The 21,618-nt window shown below is 39.8% G+C and overlaps 1 protein-coding gene across 3 annotated transcripts in view; it reads left to right on the forward strand.

Moving 5' to 3' along the window:
* The first annotated feature begins 1,433 nt into the window (after positions 1-1,433).
* Grm1 (glutamate metabotropic receptor 1) overlaps positions 1,434-21,618 on the forward strand; it is a 401,569-nt gene continuing 381,384 nt past the window's right edge. For 2 of the 3 annotated variants that reach the window (XM_085688524.2, XM_048425346.3), the window contains exons 1-2: positions 1,434-1,589; positions 2,962-3,986. In XM_085688524.2, the coding sequence (XP_085544650.2) occupies positions 3,287-3,986 (700 nt within the window). In that variant the 5' untranslated portion in view covers positions 1,434-1,589; positions 2,962-3,286. Of the gene's footprint in view, positions 1,590-2,732; positions 3,987-21,618 lie in introns of those variants that run through there. The other variant, XM_048425345.3, reaches the window with a different exon arrangement.

The following is a 21,618-nucleotide window of genomic DNA, read 5'->3' on the forward strand; positions in this document are numbered from 1 at the left end:
TCTACTGAGGTTTCCACCTCTCTGATAACTCTAGCTTGTGTCATGTTGACACAAAATTAGCTAGTACACATAGTTACTAATTTGTATATAGAAGACTATAACTGAGAAGAAGCTCAGAAAAATCATTTTCAGAGATTATGAACCCAGAATAATATGATCTAAAATTTAAGCTCGAATTGCTGTTAGAGGAGGTGAAACACTATCGGCACTATGAAAAATTCAGCTTGCTCTTCTGAAAATTCAAACTGAATGAGGTTGCACTGTATATGTAGACTGAAACTTATGTGTTCCTCTTTCCCTTGAGTAAATGCACGTTTCCCCCCCAGAACTGAGAAGTGAGACTTTTTACTCTATAGAGTACATGCTTGCTTCAGTTTATTCTTTGTAGGAAAGGCTGTCAGAAGAATCCGTTTTAGGTTGCCGAAGAAAACAGTTCAAAAATGTCTGACACTTGAGGGAAATGAAAAAACAAAAAACCAGAACAAGGAGTCTATCTACTCTTGACTGGAGGCATTTCCCTTCCCACCTTCTGACCGAACATACAGTTGAAGATATACACAGCCCCATATGGCTCATCTCCTTGGTCCTGACAGTTTTCCTAATACCAAGATGGGGTAAACAAGGTGATGATCAAGGGCCCCAACATGGGCTGGTTTCTGCTCCAAAAAGATTTAACTAAGTGTGGAAAAGCTCCTGATCATTTGTTTTTGCCTCTAAGAAAGCCTGGATTCATTCTGTTCGGCCATCCTGCCCCAAGAGGAATGTGATTTAACTTCCAGTCCTCATGCAGTAAAATGCGACACTGCGAGACCTGTCGGGAAGGTGCTGGCAGTCTGGGAGGAATTTGGATAAGTGTTTTTCACTCCAGTGTTTTCATATGACCTCTTGTTCTCAATTTAGATCCATCTTGACCTGGAAAAGGTGGGTGTGACTTCCACTCTACATTTGACTCATCCTGCTTTCGGGTGTGTATGCTCCTCCCTTCCCTTGTCTGGCCCTGTGGAACCGCTTTCCTTCTTCTTTGCAATCTACCAACAGAGCCTTCTCCCGCGATATAGACACATATTGCACGCATTGCTTTTGTGAGTATGGACCTCATTTCCAGAGGAAAAAAAAATATTTGAGTCCTTGAGATAAATGCAAAGAAAGATAACTACCCCAAATGACACCAGGAGCTCCTCACTCCTCTGGCCAGGTATTCCTGAATCCCTATGTGTCTGATAACCTCTTTAAAGTCTGTCAGATAGACAACACAGCAGTGGAGAAATTGACAGTTTCTGCATTTCTTTGGCTTCTCCTCCTTCTCCATCAAATGTCCAGTTTTTATACATTAGATATTAGACAAACCTTGGGTGACCTGCTTTTTTTTTCCTTTTCTTCTTCTTCATCTTTTTTTTTTTTTTTTGAGTTTGCTTCCCTCCCCCATTTTTATTTCCCTTGCGGTAAAATAGTGCCGAAGAAAGAGGGCACTAGTGTACAGCCCAGATCGCATCCTTGCACCGTCTGGATTAGAGCTGAGGTGTCTGCGAACCGAGGGCGGCTGCAGTCCTCTGACCTGGGGACCAATAGCTCTGTCTACCCGGACTCAGGTAGGTCTTGAGTACACACCCCAAACTGGCTCAGGTGAGCGGATATCTTCCCGCAGTGAAGCCCACCCCAGAGGAAGGTACTGTTCTATCTATCGGATTTTTTCTGGATCCAGGAGGATCTTCGTTTATTTATCTCTTTCAGTCGTGCATGTCTGAGAAGCGGTGGGGAGCGGTGGGAGTCTGGCTGGATTCCTCCCTCTTTTGTGCCTTGCCTCCGGTCCTTTCATTCCCAGCCTGCTCCCTCAGCCCCCTTTTCATCTTGACTCTCACCTTGAGAAAGGGGAGGGACGAGAGAGGGAGCCAACTTCAGCCCCGCAGGTGCCTCTACCGTACCCAAACCAAAGCAGTTGGATTGAAGTCTTGCAGAACAGCCAGGCGAAGAGAATGAGGGTGGAGAGATACTAGGGAAATGTGTGTGTGTGTGTGTGTGTGTGTGTGTGTGTGTGTGTGTGTGTGTGTGTGTGTGTGTGAAGAAGGCGAAGGAAGGAGGTAGAAAGAGCGAAGGGAGGTCAAGGATTTTCAGAGCGCGGATCATCAAAGCTAGCTAGCGTCTTTGCTGTTTTCGACTAGCTCCGAGCGCTGTCCAGGGTTCTGACCGCGTTGTGGCTCAGTGTGCTGTGCCAAAGACGACCCCTTCATGCCCAGCTCTTTCTTCCATTTCTTACAGCGATGCAAAGCCCCAAAAGCTCCGGTACATAGGCGGATGCAAGATACCCACCTCCTGTCCAAACCTATCTCAAAAAACAAGTTATCTATTGCGCTCCTTCTACCGTAAACCTCATTTCTTAGGGGGTGCAACAAAACAAACCCCAAGACAGGGAGACTACCAGGCGTTGCCTTAGTAACTAATATGGCTTTTTCACAAGCTGTCGCATTTACATTTACTACTAAAATTATGTGTCAGGGTCTCTTCAACCCTTAAGTGTTAAAGTAAAAGGTGCTTCCATTGTTTGCGTTGTTTCTTTTTTTAAACAGCGCTTCTACCTTGCAAAGAGTTCCCAAATTTTCTTCTGGAAAAAGTTGATCTTTTCAAATCCGGGAAAGTTCTTAGGTTGAAGAATTTAGCTCCTCCCCTTTTCCCCTCTCCCTCCCCTTGCCTCCCCCCTTCACCTGAGAAAGCTCGGCAGGTTTGGAGGTACAGAGAAGGGACCTGAGGCGAGAGGAGGGGGCGGGTCAGCAGGGCTCTGCAGCTCTCAGGACCCCGGTTGCGAGCGAGCAGGGCACAGCACTTCCATCACTGACCAGAGCTGCCTCCCTAGCTATTTCTGAAGGATGTGTTGGGGTGAAGTGGACGGGACAATAGTTAGAATCACAGACCCCAGAGTTTAAACACAATTCCTCCGTTGACCTGGCATTGCCTCTCTTCTTTCAGTGATCAGAGTCCAGCTCACGGCCGCTAACACGCCGTGCATTGCACACCTGATCTACACACCTTCGGGCACCAGTGAAAAACCGCAACTTGATTTCCTCTAAGCACGCCCCCAGGGTGTGGGAGCGGTCGCGGAGGACCAGCAGGAGGAAGCGGAGGGGAGAGAGGCGGTGGTGGAGGCTGAGAAAGCATTGAACCAGCTGTGTTGGCCAAAGGCACGAAGCTTACAAAGGCAGCGGCGGACGTCTGGGTGATTCGCGCTGGAAACCTGCAGACAGGACCGGCGTGGGAACTCGGCTGGTCCGCGGTATACCGCGTCTCCGCCACAATGGTCCGGCTCCTCTTGGTTTTCTTCCCAATGATCTATTTGGAGATGTCCATTTTGCCCAGAATTCCCGACAGAAAAGTATTGCTGGTGGGTGCCTCGTCTCAGCGCTCCGTGGCCAGGATGGACGGAGATGTCATCATTGGAGCCCTCTTCTCGGTCCATCACCAACCTCCAGCAGAGAAGGTACCCGAAAGGAAGTGTGGGGAGATTAGAGAACAGTATGGTATCCAGAGGGTGGAGGCCATGTTCCATACGTTGGATAAGATCAACGCGGACCCAGTGCTCCTGCCCAACATCACCCTGGGCAGTGAGATCAGGGACTCCTGCTGGCACTCTTCCGTGGCCCTGGAACAGAGCATCGAGTTCATCAGAGACTCTCTGATTTCCATCCGAGATGAGAAGGATGGGTTGAACCGCTGCCTGCCTGATGGTCAGACCCTTCCCCCAGGCAGGACTAAGGAACCTATTGCTGGAGTGATCGGCCCTGGCTCCAGCTCTGTGGCCATTCAAGTCCAGAATCTTCTCCAGCTGTTCGACATCCCACAGATCGCCTATTCTGCCACAAGCATAGACCTGAGCGACAAAACTTTGTACAAATACTTCCTAAGGGTGGTCCCTTCTGACACTTTACAGGCAAGGGCGATGCTTGACATAGTCAAGCGTTACAATTGGACCTATGTCTCCGCAGTCCACACGGAAGGTAGGCACTATATTTGGGAAAGAAAACTACCAAGATAGTCAAGGAATTATATGGTTCTTGCCCAGAAACGTAGTGTACGTGATCTCTGTTTATTTCTAGCACAGCGGGAAGCTGACTTTACCCTTCTCAGTGCACGCCCACCTAGGCATTGCCTTTTTATCTTCCTTTCTTGGTAATTACAGTGCAGTAAAATGGTTTTCGAGGGTGTTTTGGAGAGTAGAAAAGATATGAAAACAGCACGCAAAGGTGTCCAGCTATAGATTTGACTTACAGATCATAAGGTGGTTTACCCTCATAGTCTGTGTTTGCATTTGGTAGGCTTACTGGTTCAAGGTAAAGGTACTGGATTTTCTACCAATGAGTGGTCCATGGTTTCCTAAGCTTAATGGGCTAATCAAAATGAATAATTCACACCTATGCACACCCCACTCCCTGTCTTCTCCTGTGGATTTGAAACGTGAGCTTGTGAGTTTTCTCTTGTCTTAAACATCTGAAGGTGTATGCTTTGGTGGTGTACCTACTCTCACACACAAAACTTCCCTGGGAATGGAGTATTCATTCATCTTTCTCAGCCTATCAGAAAGACACACTTGAAATTCTAGAATACCTTACATACAAAAGTAAATATTTTAAATATTTGTTTATTTTTATCTTATTTCTTGTGCCAAAATTATGCACCCTCTCACTAAAAAATAACTTTGTTTTTATGAGAAATGGTGCTGATCATAACTTGGAGCTGAGTTTGGCCTTATAGTCTTCAACATCATGACCTTGCTCTTCAGAATTTAAAGAGAGACCAGTGATAAATCACCAACGAAAGGACTGCAGATATGAGATTTAAAATGGCTTTTGAAAAATGAAGTAGTCTGACCTGAGGTTAAAGTTTGGGTTTTTTTCCCCCAAGAATATTATAGATGTGAATTCTTGAGGACTTCTTACATAAAAGATTTTCTTTACTACAGTCACTGAAGCTTAGATGAAGTTTCAACTAAAATGAGAATTTTTGAGCTCATTGATTCTAACTTCCCCTAGAGGGCTTATAAGGAAACAGAGCACCTGGCTATAAATTAACTTCTAAGACAACAATTCACAAGTATTTATCTGAAATGGGACTGAAAAGTATTTTGAAGTCGTATTTCTTAAAATCAAAATTTTCTTTCACTGAAAGAAAAGATGTCGACTTTGTCATTTCACTTCTCCTGAACACAGACTTATTGTTCTTTAAACTACAATTTTAAATTTGACTGTTAATTCTTTACATTTTAAGGTTTAAATGCTAATTTACTACATTCTAATATGACAGATTCTTCTAGTGCCTCGATACCCCCTTTTGAAAGAACAAGTTAAAATGTGTGGACTATCAGACCTGGAGAGATAATCAACAGGAAATGCAAAACCTAAATTGAATGTAATTCATTTGAATATTTAACATTTTTCCTCTATTGACTTGACTTTAATAATTGGTCACCATTATCAGAAGTATGATTTCTTTCTTCAAGAAAGAGAGATAATTTGACATTTTAATGGTAGCTTTATTTCCCATATTTTTTTATGTTTCATTTGGAGGAGGAAGACAATAGGAGACCCTTCTCTTTTAAATATGGTTTTCAAAAGCATTATGTCACTAAAACAACTGTTAATCATGTTTATTTTTCCCTGACAAGACAATCATGCTTTGAAATTGTATTGGTTTGCTAGTTTATTTTGAGGAGATGCCTACCTTGATTTTACCAGTATATTAGCTTGTCATGTTTTGTTCCTTCTCTGTCTTCTGATTACTGTTGTATGGCAAGGACGGTGACTCCACACTGGAATTAATTCCAGGCTACATCACAGAGCATCCTCACTTAGATACACTATCTTTATTCTTTTTAATGGGAATTGGTTTCTCCTTTTATAACACGTTTTACCTGTGAAAATCAAATTGCTTTTATATTCTTCAAACTCCGAAGAAATGTTGTATGAGCTCCTTTGAGTCAGCACCAACTGTAAATTTATTTTTTCCTGAGGCTCTGTCCTCTGTTTCTCAGGGACTGTGGTGTACTTCCTTGGCTCACATAGCAAGTTTACTGCCTTCAGACTGACAGGGTCACCTACTGGTGACAGCTTCCTGTGAAGAAGCTGTGAAGACCACATACCAGGGCTGTTTCTGCCATCTGGGCACTATTCAGCAAGAGGGACTGCTGGTCTCAATATGTGAATTTGGATCTTAGAAATTTTGTGGCCTCTAGTGACTTTTATTTTACCCCACCTATTCAAACCCACCACTCTGTGGTCAATTTACCCCAATTTTTTTTTTTTTAATCAGGAACAGGTCTTGTACAGTTCACATCACAAGCGGCTACACTAGTGTACCTTAATTTCTGTAATAATTTTGATGACTTTAAAAAATCATAGGATGGGATGTCTGTTCATTGCCCGTATTGTTTTATATTGTTATTTCTTTATTTCACATTGAAACAACCTCTGAGATACTTTCTGTTTTGTTTTTTAAATGTTTTTCAAGCTTCCATTCTTTGTACTGAACTCTCCATGACAACTGTCAGTTTAGCTTGACGAGGGAGATAAGGTGCACAAAAAGTTCCTTCAGTAGAGGCTCCAGAAACTGTTCTGAGACTGCTTCCTGAGCATGGTGAGACTCCAGAGGAAGAAAGATATTGAAGCAATAGACCCCTACCTATGTACCAATGAAATTCAAATCCACTCTGGATGCTCACTTAAATGAATGTCTTTAAATATGCTAAGCACAGAGTACTAAAATAGCCACTTCTAAGACGACTATCTCCGCCAAGGACATTTTATTCCTTTCTCCTAATGACACAAAGACTGCTGGGCAAAAGTCAAATCAATCATTTCAAAAGATTCTGCAAACCAACTTTTAAAAGGGACAATTTCAGGTGATTAAATTCAAAGCTTTGAGAAAGTTCATTCACGTGGTTTTTGAGTTTGCAGCTTTAACAAGTTGTTTTTAGGGTTGGATGTATTTCTTTTCTTAAGACCTTGGTGTTTGTTCAGGTAGGCAGACAAGCAGTGGCTTTAATGATGATGTTTCCATTCTGCAAACATCCACCTTAAATTAAGGTGACTTCTTGGATAGTTGAATGCCATTTTGGTGCCGCATTTCTCTTGACTTGTGCTTATATTTAATATGTAATTGGCTTGTTTTTATTGTTTCTTTTTAATATTTTTTCCTTTTTAGAAACATTTTTCCATTTGACATAAAAGCAGTTTAAAATTTCATGATATCAGAGGAAAATCCTTTTAAGCCATAGATACATAAGTTAAGCATGTCTCACAAAATTACACATAATAACTTCTACTTGAGGGTATATATTGTTATAGTTCCTGTCCATTTTGTTATCTTCCCTTTATTGTCTTGATTACAATCTATTTCACAGGGAATTCTACTATGAATTGTTCTATTTTACCATAGAGCAAGGAATAGTAGTGTCTTGAAAAATTCTTTAGACCAACACATGAAAGATGCCAACGCTAACACCACTCTTCCCTTGTCCAAGCCCTAGACTGTTTAACTGTAGTAAGTATTCTAATGAGATGAATTAGGAGTTCATTTCAGAATTAAAGTGCACAGAACTTAGTCCATTTTCAGAACTCCTGCAACTGATGACCTGACATTTCCAGCATTTCTCCCTTGCTGACTAAGAGTCATTTGATACTGTCAGGTCCTTCTTCTAGCTGACACTTGTCACCATGAATCCTCTCCCCACCAGTTCATTTACTCACCTTTTGTTTTCCTCAAGCAGATCCGACACAAATTAACATCTCAGAAATCTCCCCAAATCCTGTATTACTACCAATAGCCATATCCTGCTTCCTTCTGTCCTTGAGTATCTCAATTTTGTTACTATTACTACTATTATATACAAGAGCAAAAATGCGATGTTTTCCTTTTATGTACAAATTTATTTTTCTTAAATTTGTCTTGGTAACCTAGAAGTCCATGCTGGGACTTTAATTCACTTGGGCATCCCAGCTTTATGTGGTCAGGTCATAATAATATATATTAAAACCTGAATAAAATATCAGGTGTGAAGCCTTGTACCCCTTCATCACTGGACTAGTTCCTGGATTCTGTTGGCATTCACTCAGTATAGTTTGAATTGCCCTAGAAGAATGTCCTTCCATTTCAAATCGTACCACCTGGTAGGTATATAGATAACAGTGTGTAGTTTAAATGAAGCATCATTACAACAAATATTCAATTATACATGAACATTAGCTGCATAAAATCTGTAAGATTTTTGAAGGAGGTTATCAGGTAGTTTATAGTCTAAAGAGGGTAGAGTTGATCACATGTGAAATAATCAACAGGCAGACACTAATTATTGTAGTTTAGACATTTGGAAACACAAGTTTATAAATGTTTAGGAAATACTAGAAGATAATACTTTTTAGTATAATTATTATCTGGAGACAAGGAAATTTTCATTCAGATTTTATTTGCGAATATAACATTTCTAAAGAAGGTAGGTACAGCGGGTGTAATGACTTAGAGTTGTGAGTCTGGGCCAGGAACTAAAACTAAGGACAGAAGTGGATTCTTCATGAATTTCTTGAGTCTTTATGAACATGAAGGAGAAGTAATGGAAGGTTTTTCTGTGTGTTTAGGTTTAGGTTTTAGTTTAGGTTTCAAGAAAAGCACATCCAAGCCAAATTCAACGTGATTCGAAGACATCTGACTTGAATCTGTCATTAGCAAGAGAAAGGAGGGAAAGAAAGACAGGAAGACACTTAATTTGTGACTTACTAAAAGTATTTGGATCAAAGTAGAACCTTATTTTCATCTAATTCACTCACCTTTATATTTTCTGCTTTTGCATTAGCTTCTTCAAACTCCAACCTCTGTGTTTAACATTCTACAAGGTGATGTTTGAAAACTATGCTATTTAATTTCCTAATTCCTATTAGAGAAAGTGAACTAGACATTTTCTTTGAATATACAAAGTAATCATAAATATGAGATGTTACTTTGTGTCTGGATATAGTTTATATAAACATTTATTTTTAACACAAACCGTCCTGGGCTGATACCTTTGAATGTGTGTCTTAATTTTCTTTTATATTGGCTATATTTATCAGACCCATTCTCTAAGTGCTAGTTTTAATTGTCAACTTGACACAGCCTAGAGTACTCTGAGAGAAAAGCCTCCATTGAAGAATTGCCTAGATTAGATTGACCTGTATCCATGCCTGTGGGAACTGTCTTGAGTATTAATGGATGTGGGAGAGGTCACCACACAAAGTAATTTGGTGACTATCTACAACCAAAAGGAGGCGAGGGGAATAATTCTTAGTTCAAACTATTCTGAATTATACACTGGAAGCTACATCTCACCAAGGTTGTCAATTTTCATAGAAACCAAAATTGAAATAACAGATTGAAGGTAGGATATAAAGTCTTGGCAAAGTGATCTCTGTTTCATCATCTGAAAGTTATCATTGGACTTTGAATTTACATAGAGATATTTGCTTCTTTCAAATATTCAATGATTTTATAAGTATTGACACTTTGAATTTTAACTTACAGGATTTTTTTTTTGTCATTTTTACCTGGACATTTGCTTTCTTAACCTGTAAGTACTATTGTGCCAAACACAATCGTAATGTTTTTATGAAAAGAATTTATTGATTCAAGAAGCCACTTGGTGCTAAGAAGTGCTTGTGTATTCATTTTAGAATTTCCTCTTTTTCCAACTTTGTGACCAATAGGTTACTGATTCAGGTCAACATGGGTAATAAGATATCAATCCCTTAAATAATTTAGGTAAAATCCCTAGTTGATTAGTGAAACAACCTAATTTAAGGAGCATAAATTCTTCAGTCACTAAATAGCCATTCTTTTTCTTTTAATGTCAGAGTTCTATAGTGTCCAGAATTCATTGTAGCCTGAACTGACTTAAAACAATGCTTTGACTTCAGCCTTCTAAGGGTTGGGAGAAAAGTCACCACATCTGGCTTATTTCGTTTCTAATGAAATTTGCTAATGTATACAAGAATCAACTATAAAATCACATACTTTCCTGGGTTTAGGATCATAACAATATGAATAAGAACTGTTATCATTATTGCTACTATTATTGTTATCAAGAGTTTCACACTCTTAGAAAAACTAGAAAGAAATAAGTAGCTACAGGTCTTTGGATTTTTTAATATCTAATTTGAATAATTTCTGAAATCAATTCTCAAAAGACTACATGTATCTCAGTTTTCTTTATAATTTAAGAACGATGCTTAGTGTTCACATTACTTACTTTACAGCAGTATTTTGTAAAACAAAGAGCTGGTATCCATATCTACAATTCAGTTGCCTTTGCTAAACTTCTACCAGAGACATGAAATCTTCTCAGCTCACGAGTATTGCACAAGTGCAAGAAATCAGTTAATAGTATCTTATTCTCGACCCCAAACCTAGAAACTGAACATGAAATGAACTTCATGGTTAAAAGTATAGAATTTGGCATAGTTTTCAAAAAAAACTTTTTCATGTTTGAAACAAGTAACCTAGGGCCACAGAGTAATATTAAATGGTACACACAAGACAATGATATTCATTGTTAGCAAAGCCAGTTGTAATTAAGATTTGCATTAGACATTTTGTTAAACCCATGGTTATTTGAAACTTACATAACTCACCCTTGTAGACTGTCTACATGTGATCTACTCCAGCTTCATTGTACCCAACTATGCGGTTGTAATCCAGCAGCTCCTGGGAGATGCCTCTCTGTCCTGCAAACTTGTGCTCATAGCTGAGTGTTATCCTGCCAACGCCAACTCTTGTTTTAGTTTTGGATGACTGTAACATACATTGGTACAATCCTTATCTTTGTTGTTCGTTGATATCAGCTCCATGACCTTTGCCTTCCTTCCATCCACCCTCTTGCTCTGACCACATTCTGACACTTCGGTATCATAAAGCATGTTCTGCACTTGATCTTGAACTTGCAAATAACAGAAAGTTTTGAACAACACAGTGTCCTTTCCAACTTCTTTTGTTCCCAAGCTTCTTTCTTTAACCTTCCACATTCTCAAAGATGGTCTGAATCACATCATTTTTTTTTTTTACTTGATCTGACTCTGGTTTTCCGTCTGAGCAACTCTATGTAGTTTATGTGCTTGCTGACCATTTTGTAGATGTGCCATGTTATGTCATTATCCCAAAGAAAGGAAATTTCAACTTTGAGTAGTTATTTCATATAACTATAGATTTTGAGGGAATAAGAAATCAATCACTACTTTTTCATTCATTAGGAATAAAAGGTACCAAAGTTTATTGTGCTGATGAAAGACAGTAATGATAATAGAATGTTACATGTCATTATTGTTATCACGTTCCCTACTAACTAAAATTAAGAGTGTCTTAGCATAGCTAAATCCATGTGAAGGGATTATGGGACATTTGGGGTGCAGGGGTGTCAAAATAAAGAAGAGTGAGGTATATCTTGATGATTTGCTAACATTGATTAGCACACGCCATGCTCTTTTCATAATAATCATATCTACTGAGAGTCCTTATGTGTATGCCCTTTGTTTAGTCAGTGTGCTTCACAGCTCTTATTAAACCTCAGCCAGTTTTCCCTGTTGTCTGACCATATTATTTTTTGAGAAGTGTGGTCAGGCTGGACAGGAATTCTTGAACTCAAGCAATCCTCTGATTACTGTCTCTTAAAAAGCTTAGTGCCTGCCATATTTCATAGTTTTTGTGTTTAAAGGGAAGGGGTAAAAAGCAATAAGCAAATTGTTAATAGTATGTTCAATAGGGAGTCTTTTTACAGTAAGTTTCCTAAGGCAATGTTAAGTATTGAAATGGTGAAGACAATTTACAATAGACAAAAGGAGTCCTCTGCTTCTGAGCAAATAAGCAGACCACTTGCTATTTTCACTTTTTTGTTAACAAATGTTGGTTTGTTGGTAAAGAAGAAATCATGGCCAAAATTCTAAGTAAAATAAATATTTAATGGGCACTTTTTCTGTGCCGGAAGTGTGCTATGGTGTTTGAAGAACAGGGCCATAAGGATGGCAGTCAGTCCCTCTATGTCGTTCATCGAGTGGTGATTGCATTCTACTTACATAATATGACTAGGGGAACAGGTGGTAGTAAGGAGGTCACAAGGAGAAGACTGACTAGAGGAAGAATGGAAAGAACATTCCCAGGGGCCTTGCAGTGGAGATGACATCTATGGTTGACTCCATCTAGAGATGATGAGCAGGGGTAATGAGTAGAAATACTGATATAGAATACAGGGAGACCCCAAAGAACTCAAAGAGTTGCTAATTATGGGGCTTATAGACTTGAGAAGGGAAGAAAAGCCAAGGTCATGATGACATACACTTACAAAGCTAAGGAATTCAGACTCAGACTCTATTTTGTACAAATGTTAAACCTATGAAACGTTTCAGATAGAGAGAAACTATGAAAGTGTTTTTGATTTAGGAAATGGTGCTTTGAAAGCTTTAGAGAGTAAAGAGTATGAAAAGGACCCAAGGGAACTATGAAACCAGACAAGAAAATATGTCTGGTTGGAGCATGTGGTACAGAAAAAAATTTAGTTAGTGTATCAATTTAGTTGTGAACTATTGAGAGTTTCACTAAAAGAAGTGAACAGATTTGACAGACATAGATTAGGTACATTAGGATTTAGTGCCTGAGAGGTTTTGAGAGTCAAAGAGAAAGAAGTCTAGAATGAGTCTGAGCATGGCATTTTGTGCAACTAAGTATGAAATAAATGAAAAAACACAGTTTTAGACAGGTGAAGTCATATGCGTTTATGGGAAAGTGAAGTCAGTAGATTCTATAGTCCTACTATCTGGAAAGGGAGGTGGATTGGAGTCTTGTTCAGCAGACACTAAGGATAAACCAACAACGTATGATTAGACTGCCAATAGACAAGTAAAAGCAGAAGACAGTCAAGGGAAGTTCTTTGAGGAAAATCAGAATGAATAAGAGAATCTAGAAAAGTAGTAGGAGAAAAATCAAGAACCAGAAAAGCTAGGCATTGTGGAAGCCAAAGGAAAAGAGAATTGGCTATAAATAGGGCCCACAGGAAAGGGGCGGTGAAAACGGTATTCTGTACTTGTATTAGCTTAATTCTTGGATACTACTAGAACAAAGTACCTGGTCATTTATGAACATTATTAAGTAACTAACTACCTCATTTATTTATTTATTTATTTTGAGATAAGGACTCAGTATATAGCCCTTGATGGCCTAGAACTTACTACGTAGACAAGGAAGAACGTGAACTCAGAGATCCACTTGCCTCTTAAAGGATTAAAGGAATGTACCACAATGCCTGACCTTAAACAACATAAATTAATTCTCATAATTAAGTCTGGTTAGGAGGACAGAACCCTCATAACTTTTACACTTCCCCAAAGGCTCTACTTGAATGCTATCGTGATTCTGTTTCAGCTTTACTAAACATAAATTCAGTTAGACTGTGGTGGCGCACACTTTTAATCCCAGTACTCTGGAGGTAGAGGCAGGCAGATCTCTGTGAGTTCAAGGTCAGCCTGGTCTGCAAGAGCTTGTTCCAAGACAGGCTCCAAAGCTACAGAGTAAACCCTGTCTCAAAAAACCAATAAATAAATAATTAAAAATAAAAAAATAAAATTAGTAAGGGAAGTTCAGATCACAGCAAACAACTCTTGCTTTTGCCTAACCTCAACTCTCCAGTAACCTGCGGACGTCTAAACCCACTGGCAGGGCTGAGGACAGGCGGATAAAATGCCATCTTGTTCCTAGAAAGGCCGAGAAGGGAAGGTGTAGAGCACAATGTCAGATAGAGAGGTACAAACTGGGACTGGAAAGGATCAGCAGTTTTAAAGGCTTTGGGAATAGAGTGACTGGGGACCAGGGTGGGGTGGGGGGATCTGAAGATAACCCATGAAGTAAGGCTGCTGAGGAAGCAAGGAGAGATCTTGTGCAGCCATCTGTCCCTAGTCTTTCCTCTGAATGGTAGGGAAGCTAAGTTTGAGTAAGAGGAGGAAATAACTGAAGATGAAATGTGATGACCTGTATTGACCCAATGGGAGGATAGATAGAAAAACAAAACCAACAACAGCAAAAACAAAAACCAAGCAGTCAAATGCAAGCAGGGATCATTTTATGAGGGCTCTTCTGAGCCCACAGGGCACAATTCCAGTGATATTGGTTCACACTGTTTTGATATTTGCTCCATTGAGGTACAGTCCCAGAAAAAAGAAAGGAGTCCCAGCGTTCCTGGCACTTCATTTTCTTGACCAACTGCTGGCCCAATGTCCAACACCAAAATCTTACTTTGCCTATCAGAGATCATAGCCTAGAATTCTCCTCTATGCAACCTTTGCCAGAATACCAGATCAGATGTTTCCTATGTCTTTTTATTATCATTATCAGCCTCCCTTGATAAAATTAGGTTTCCAGACCATTACATACCTGACTTTGCTTTATCTTCCTGAAGAATTGCCTTTTCTAAACTATTAATATTTTCCTTTTTCATTTATTAAAGGTCAGGCTATAAATATAAATAACATTAATTTTTTTCACATTTTCGTTGAACATATTACTTACTGTGCTATTCAATGCCCCTTGGATGAGCTCCATTGTCAATAAGCTTGTGTGCTTTAATTCCATGAAACCATGTGTTTCTGTTGAAGAGATAACACATCATATTTTGATTGGTCATGAGAGTATCACGTTTACTACTTTTCTTTCATCTGTGAGGAAGCTCAACACTAAATGTTATGCTTAATCACAGCAAACGTCCTAGACCACACAAGTAGATATTAGCTTCTTTCATTGTACTTCAAAACCATTATTTCACCATCGATTTTATAATGTAAAATGCCTCAGTTTTATTTTGCAGGGAGGCAGGAGATTAATATGTGAGTAAAGATGACCACTGCGCAGGCTCAGCTGTGAATTGTGGCTTCTGTATGCAGTGAAGTGCAAGAGGCCATGCCACACTCAGCTTGAATGGCTAAATTTAGTTAAAACTTTTCCTTTTTTTTTTGTTTTTCGAGAGGTTTCTAAATTTCCCTTTTGATAACTCCATGCATGTAGACAATGCATTTTGATGACCCCCACCCCATCTCTCTTATCTTTCTTCAAATCCTGTTAACTTCCATTCACCCCAAGCCTCTCCCACCTTTCATTTTATTTGTTTTGAGACCCAAGGCTTAGCCAGGGATCCTCTTGTCAGAGGCCTGTGTCCTGCTCCAGTCTTTAAGTAGGTGCTGGAGATTGAACTGTGGTCTTCTTGTTTGGACAGGAGGCACTTTAATGAGAGAACCACCTCGCAGCACAAAACTTTTCTATGCAGAAAACAGATCACTTGAGTAGTGATTCCCCAACAAGGTAGAGCCACCCTTCTGCAGATTCAGCAAACTGCCCTTTTCTGACATGGCTGATCTGAGCTTACATACTATTTCCCTCAGTACGTTCTGCCTTGTACTTGTACTTCATGGTTAGTACTGGGTAGGAAGCGTTCTCTTTTCCATGTACAGCACTGAGCAGGCCCTCTGTGGGCCTGAGGAATTTACAGAACTTTCTTTTCAAACCTTCTTCTCAATCTCAGGAGAGAACGGATTTGTAAAGTGCTGTTTCAGTTACTGAGTCAGAGGGAACATGCCTTTTACTGACTTCCTAACTTGCCCTGTACTTTCCTGGACTTCCTGGATCATAACTCCTTATGGACTTGTGCCTCAGTCAGTGCTCTATTGCTGTGAAGAGACACCGTGACCATGGCAACTCTTTTAAAGGAAAGCAATTAACTGGGGCTTGCTTAAAGTTCCGAAGTATAGTTCATTGTCGTCACGGTGGCACATAGGCAGACATGATGCTAGAAAATTAGCTGAGAGTTCCATATCCAGATCCACGAGAAGCAGGAAGAAACGTGGCTTGAGCTTTTGAAACCTCAAAGCCCATTCCCAGCCACACTTCCTCTAACAAGGTCTACCTCCTAATCCTCTCAAAAAGTGCCACTCCCTGGTGATCAAATACTCAAATATTTGAGTCAATGGTGGCCATCCTTATTCAAACTTCTGTAAGTAGCACCTGGCCTTACTGAGTATGTAGATAACTTGGGACCCACCGTCCTATCATTTCCATCATCCTCACCTGAGCTGAGGGCAGCAGGATTTACTATTACATTATTACTATTTTGATGACACACACTAGCTCTTTATTCTGTCATAGCTGGTTATTAAATTAAATCACAGCAGGCAGAGGAGGAGTGTTTCATTAATGTATGCAAGAGCTGAATTACTCTTTAGGGCAGGGGGCTAGAGATGGCAGATAGGACATTGGAAAAAGATGAGCTTTTCTCTTCCTTCTCTGTTGGTACATGCTCAGGGCAAGTTCAGTGTGTGAGATTCTTGCTCTGTGAGTCTAAAGTAAAATCTTACTTGAAAAGAAATTGCTTATTAAAAAGTGAAAAAAATCAAGGGAGTGATTAATTTTTGAAGTGCTTATATTCTCCCTTTCAGCAAATTATTTTTAGGCTCTCAAGGTGCAGAGCAAGGTACTAGCAGAATCCCCTGAAACTCTAGTGTGCTGACGGATTACCTGGAGCTCATTAAGCCCCAGATTTTGATTTGGTGGGTTAGTGGTGGACCTGAGAGTCTGTATTTCTTATAGGTAGCTCTTGGGCACTGGCCCATGCAATAGCACACTGTGACACATATCCTCTGGAAGTCTTTTGCAACCATGATCTTTTTCATGATACTATGTATGTGCTATCTCACACATTTATGAACAATTTTCTTCACTGTCATTTATGTATCAAATACCATAATATCTGATGAGCTGTCTCTAAACAGAAAATGTCTTTAATAATGTACCTATTCCAAAAATTATATTAAAGCTGTTTATCTAACCCTTTTTACATTCAATATTTTTAAAAAATGTGCATTAGCTAATGCAAATAACTACTGCATGTGACCTTGTGGCTATTCAAGTTCCTGGGTATAGGAACACCTTCTCTGGCGAGGATATCATTCCTTGAGGTAGAATATCACTCCTGGTCAGGTGTGAACTGCTGCAGGGCAAGGGTGAGGCATCAGCTTGTCACTGGTGTATCCCTGACACTCAGAGCAGTGCCGTTCACCTTGCACACACTTAGTGAGTGTTCATTAGGATTAGGTCAGGAGAGCTTTGTTTCCAATGGACTTTCTACTTTAGTATAGGGTTTGATGATGTCAGAGCTTTCATGGCTTCACATTGGTTCTTCCTGCCTAACAGTGTAAATAAGAATTCAAGGAGATGCCACACTAACAAACCAGTTTTCAAAACTCAGAAACTTTGAAAGTATTTGAATTTTCACTGAATTCTATATAAGTTATTTTTCTTTTAATTTTTTTCTTCATAAAAGTCTAATATAGCAAAGAAAAAGTTCAATGAATTTCACATTTTATGGGTAGATTCTTAATATAATATTCAGCTTTAACTTTTGCATAATTATGGAAAAGTTACAACATTTATTGTCAATTAAAACCCTCAGGAGTTATATTTTTTCCTTTTGTATGTGGGGGTGCTCTGTATTCCCCTTAGACTTGGTACCAATGAGCAGTGAGGGGTGTATGGTACAGGAGAACTGGCTTTCATATCACCTCCTCCAACAGATGTCTCCATAGCTAGACAAAGCCAATGAGCTCCTTCCAGTCTTCCTTTTCACCTATAGATAGTCGGCCATGCCCTTTTTGCATCTTTCCTATGAGGACTCAGATGCACCATGAAGCTGTAGCAAGCACAGTTTAGTTGCATCTCCTTCTAATATGACTTAAGTATAATTTTCTCATTTTCTTCAATATTTGCTTTCTGATCTCTGCATTTTCCAGAATGTTATAAGCAACTGCCCCCGCTCAACAATTTTTTAAAATGATGGATTTTGTGTTGAAGGAAACACGTTTCACAGTCTCTTGTTTGGAACTTTCTAGATTAGGTGACTTACAAGGGGTTGTGTATAGCTGTTATGTGAGGCGGGTGTTTTGTTGTAGACTGCTTTTGCTCTCTACACCCCATGGAGCCTTTCTTGATCATTTTGCCTTCATCTCTTCATATGTTCTGCCCACTCTCTGATTTTCCTCCTAGCTTAGTCTCTGTGGGTTGACTTAAAGGGCAAGCCTCAGCTGCATGTCAATCAGCCGCCCAGTTCACCAGTTTATTCTATAAGCACACTTCCTACTGAACATCAGGAGGTTTGGCAACAGGTCTTGAAAATGAATCCAGTTGTGTAGATTTCAATAACATTTGATAACAGGTAGATATCTGCAATAAGTTATGCATGTATTTTGTTTTAGCCCAATAATGCTATCTATGCTTCAGATTTAATGGGCACACCCCCATTCTTGCTATTATTTTAGTCCAGAAGGAGAAAGGAAAGGCAAGAGAGAAGAGTGAGAGAAAGAAAGAGAAAAGCAATCTTACATGACAACATCTGTGACGAGGAGGAGAGGCCCAAGGAGAGGCAGGGTAGGAAGTCTCTTGGAATCAGTGACATTATGACAGGGCCTTAGAGGAGAACTAATCTTGCGGACACAGAGGCAACTGAAAATGAATCGCTCATGAGTAAAACCATGTGACTCCAAGCTTGGTAAAGTGCCAACAGGTGCGCAGGAAACGGTGTGCTCTTTTTTGGAGTTAAGAGGTACTAGAAGGGAGTCGTGGAAGAACTGGTTAAAAAGTGGACCCAGATGTCAAAGAACTCAGAGTCTCCATTCGGATTGGCTTTCTATTTTCTATGTAGTCAACATTTTGCAAATTTCTGCCAAAAGCTGGTAAACAGAGACTAGCCCTTTCCTTCTGTGCTTGGGCTAGAAAATAACTCTTTTGCAAAGGAAGTACCTTCTTTGCTTGCGCAGGAAATAGTTGCCAACCATGCAGTCCACTTACACTTCCAGCGTAGCATACATATTTGATCATGAAAAGAATCCAGGCTAGTGCATGACAAGGTTTTGCAGCTTGAGCTGCAGCCTCTGTGGACATGTGGCTCGCCTCTCCGTGAAGCAAAAGGCATATCACAAGCTGCCTTCTCAGCTGTGAAATGCCACTACTTAGGTCACATGCCTCAGATTAAAAAGCTGCCAGGAGCAACGCCTTCTCCTTGGCGGAGAGGCGTGCCACCTGTCACCCAAAGCTGCCGTCCCCTCTGGCATCAGGCACAGATAGCTCTGCTTTAGTCATGCATGTGGGGAGGCCTGTGTTCTCTGTCTCTTGCCGTGTATTTCTCCATGGCATAGAACATGTGTAGAATTTAGTCTGATGTTAATGGAATAGAGGTTATTCTCCATGTTATCAGGACACAAGAGTCTATCCACAATGGATGTAAATTCACAGAAGGCACTGTATGAAAACATTAACTTTCCCTCATGTGAAAGACAGCATATGACAGGCTTAATTTCACCCAACCCCTAAGTGTGATGCCACCCTTGGTGACATGGTAAGGTCACCCCTTTTGCCACTCCTTTAATAGCATGTATCTTCTTAGTGCACACAGTCAGCACCAACCATTAGAGTCTTGGCTTCGTTCAATTTTATGGCACATAAACAAGAGCTGTAATTCATATCTTCATGGACAGACAAAACATTCTATGTAGTGCACCTTAGTTTAGATTGTCCCCAGATCTTTGCAAGATCTGACATGGAAGGAAGACCCCAAAGTGCTTTGCTAATATTTGTTGGATAAATAACTAAAGGACGATTTGTGAAAATTAATCTGATAGGCATTTGGTCTTCCTGGGGTTTTGAAATCCTGGGGTTTACTATTTCTCTATGAAAGACCTATTGAGAATGTTTTATCTTTAAGCAAAGTATATGTTTTTCTTGCGGTAATAACATCATCCAGGCACATGTGTGGTGCTAAAGAGTAAAAATCATTTCCTTTACATTTCTATGTGGTTCAGTGAAAAGAATAAAACCTGCATTAGAATATACTTTCTCCTAAAGTATTCCAACTGTGGTTCCCATTTTTGCCATCTGTTCCTCTTATGGGCTAACTATGCTCCCCCATCCCTGATTGTGGCAGGAGGGAGGGAGCACTGGAGTTCTAATTCCTGTGCTTTGATTTAGGGTAAAAGGGCTTTGCAAAAATAATGATATTAACATGAGGTTGTCAGCATGGACTCTAATCCAATAAGCTAAATGTCCTTATTGACCTGGTGCACACAGAGTGAACACCCTGCAAAGAAGAAGGTATATTCATATGAAGAAACTTCAGAAAAGGGAATGCCAAAATCACCAACACGTGATGAGAGGAGAGAGCTGAAACAGGTCCTTGCTGCCCTGGGCATGATCAGTTCTGTTGATGTCTTAATTTCAGACATTTGGCCTTTAGAATTGTGGTATGGTACAGTCCATTTCTGTTTTTACTCCTTACTGTATGGCATTTTGTTATAGTAACCCTAGGACACTAATGAAAATCTGAAGTTACAATAAAATAAAGCTACCCTTAAGTAATCCTTTGTAAGTAAAAAGAAAAACTCTAACCCCCCAAACACAGCTAGTATTAGAGGTGCAATTGACACATTTACTTATGGACTATGATTCACTTGCTTGTCCCCCTTTTCCAACAAAAGACCCTTCACTTCCTGCTCACTCAAGGTGCCTTCCCTTAGATATCTATTACTGATATGGTTACCTGTAGGTGTTAATTTTTTTCTATGAATTAAAGAAAGCCCAGTTAGCTCAGAAGGTATTGTTTCTAGTTCTGTTTATGAGGGTGCTTCCTAAAGAAACTGGAATTTGATCAGTGGGCCAAGTAAGGAAGATTCATGTTCACCCAAGGTGGGCAAGCTCCGTCCTAACTGTTGAAGGTACCAACAGCACAGAAGAAAGATGAGTTCACTTTTGTTCTGCAGCAGGAGTGCCCTTCTCTTGCTCATCTCAAGACTTTGGGCTTGTACCAGCTCTTTAGCATCTCAGTCTCATGCCTTTTGTCTTGGAGTGAGAATTATATTAGCAGCCTACCCAGTTCTGAGGCCTTTGGATTGAGCTGACATATTGCCACTCCCCTGGTTCTTCAGCTTGAGTTATATGAACCAGTTTCTCTAAGAAATTCCCTATCTCTAATCTATCTATCTATCTATCTATCTATCTATCTATCTATCTATCTATCTATCTATCTATCTATCTATCATTTCTTTATCATCTATCTATTTACATCTCTATCTATCATCCATTTATCTATCTTAGTTTTGGTTCTCTCTCTGCACAGAATCTGGACAAATTATAGTTACTAAAACACACTGGTTAAAGCATCAGTGATTTAGCATTTGCTAATCAAGCTCTGTGGGTTTCATGAACATTGCTTTATTAGAGGCTCCAAATAACCTTATGAAATAGATGTTAATATTAATTGGAAAAAATGAAAGTGATTACCTAAGTAAGTTATATAACATAAAAGTAGCTTATGGAGAGTCCAAAATTTGCCGATTTCACACCACAGCTGAGGTGACTAATTATTATGTGGTCCCCTATAAAGGCATTCAGCTACTTAGCAGGCAAAACTATTGTCAGCAACTTGAATGGGTACTTAAATGAGTATAAAAATGTAAACTAACACTACAAAACCATACTACTGAAAGCCAGAAAAAAAATCAGGTCCTGGACCCACATTGCATCCAACAGACTTGTTCT

The sequence above is a fragment of the Myodes glareolus genome, chromosome 1, assembly GCF_982192425.1.
Source record: "Myodes glareolus chromosome 1, mMyoGla1.1, whole genome shotgun sequence".
Classification (NCBI taxonomy): Eukaryota; Metazoa; Chordata; class Mammalia; order Rodentia; family Cricetidae; genus Myodes; species Myodes glareolus.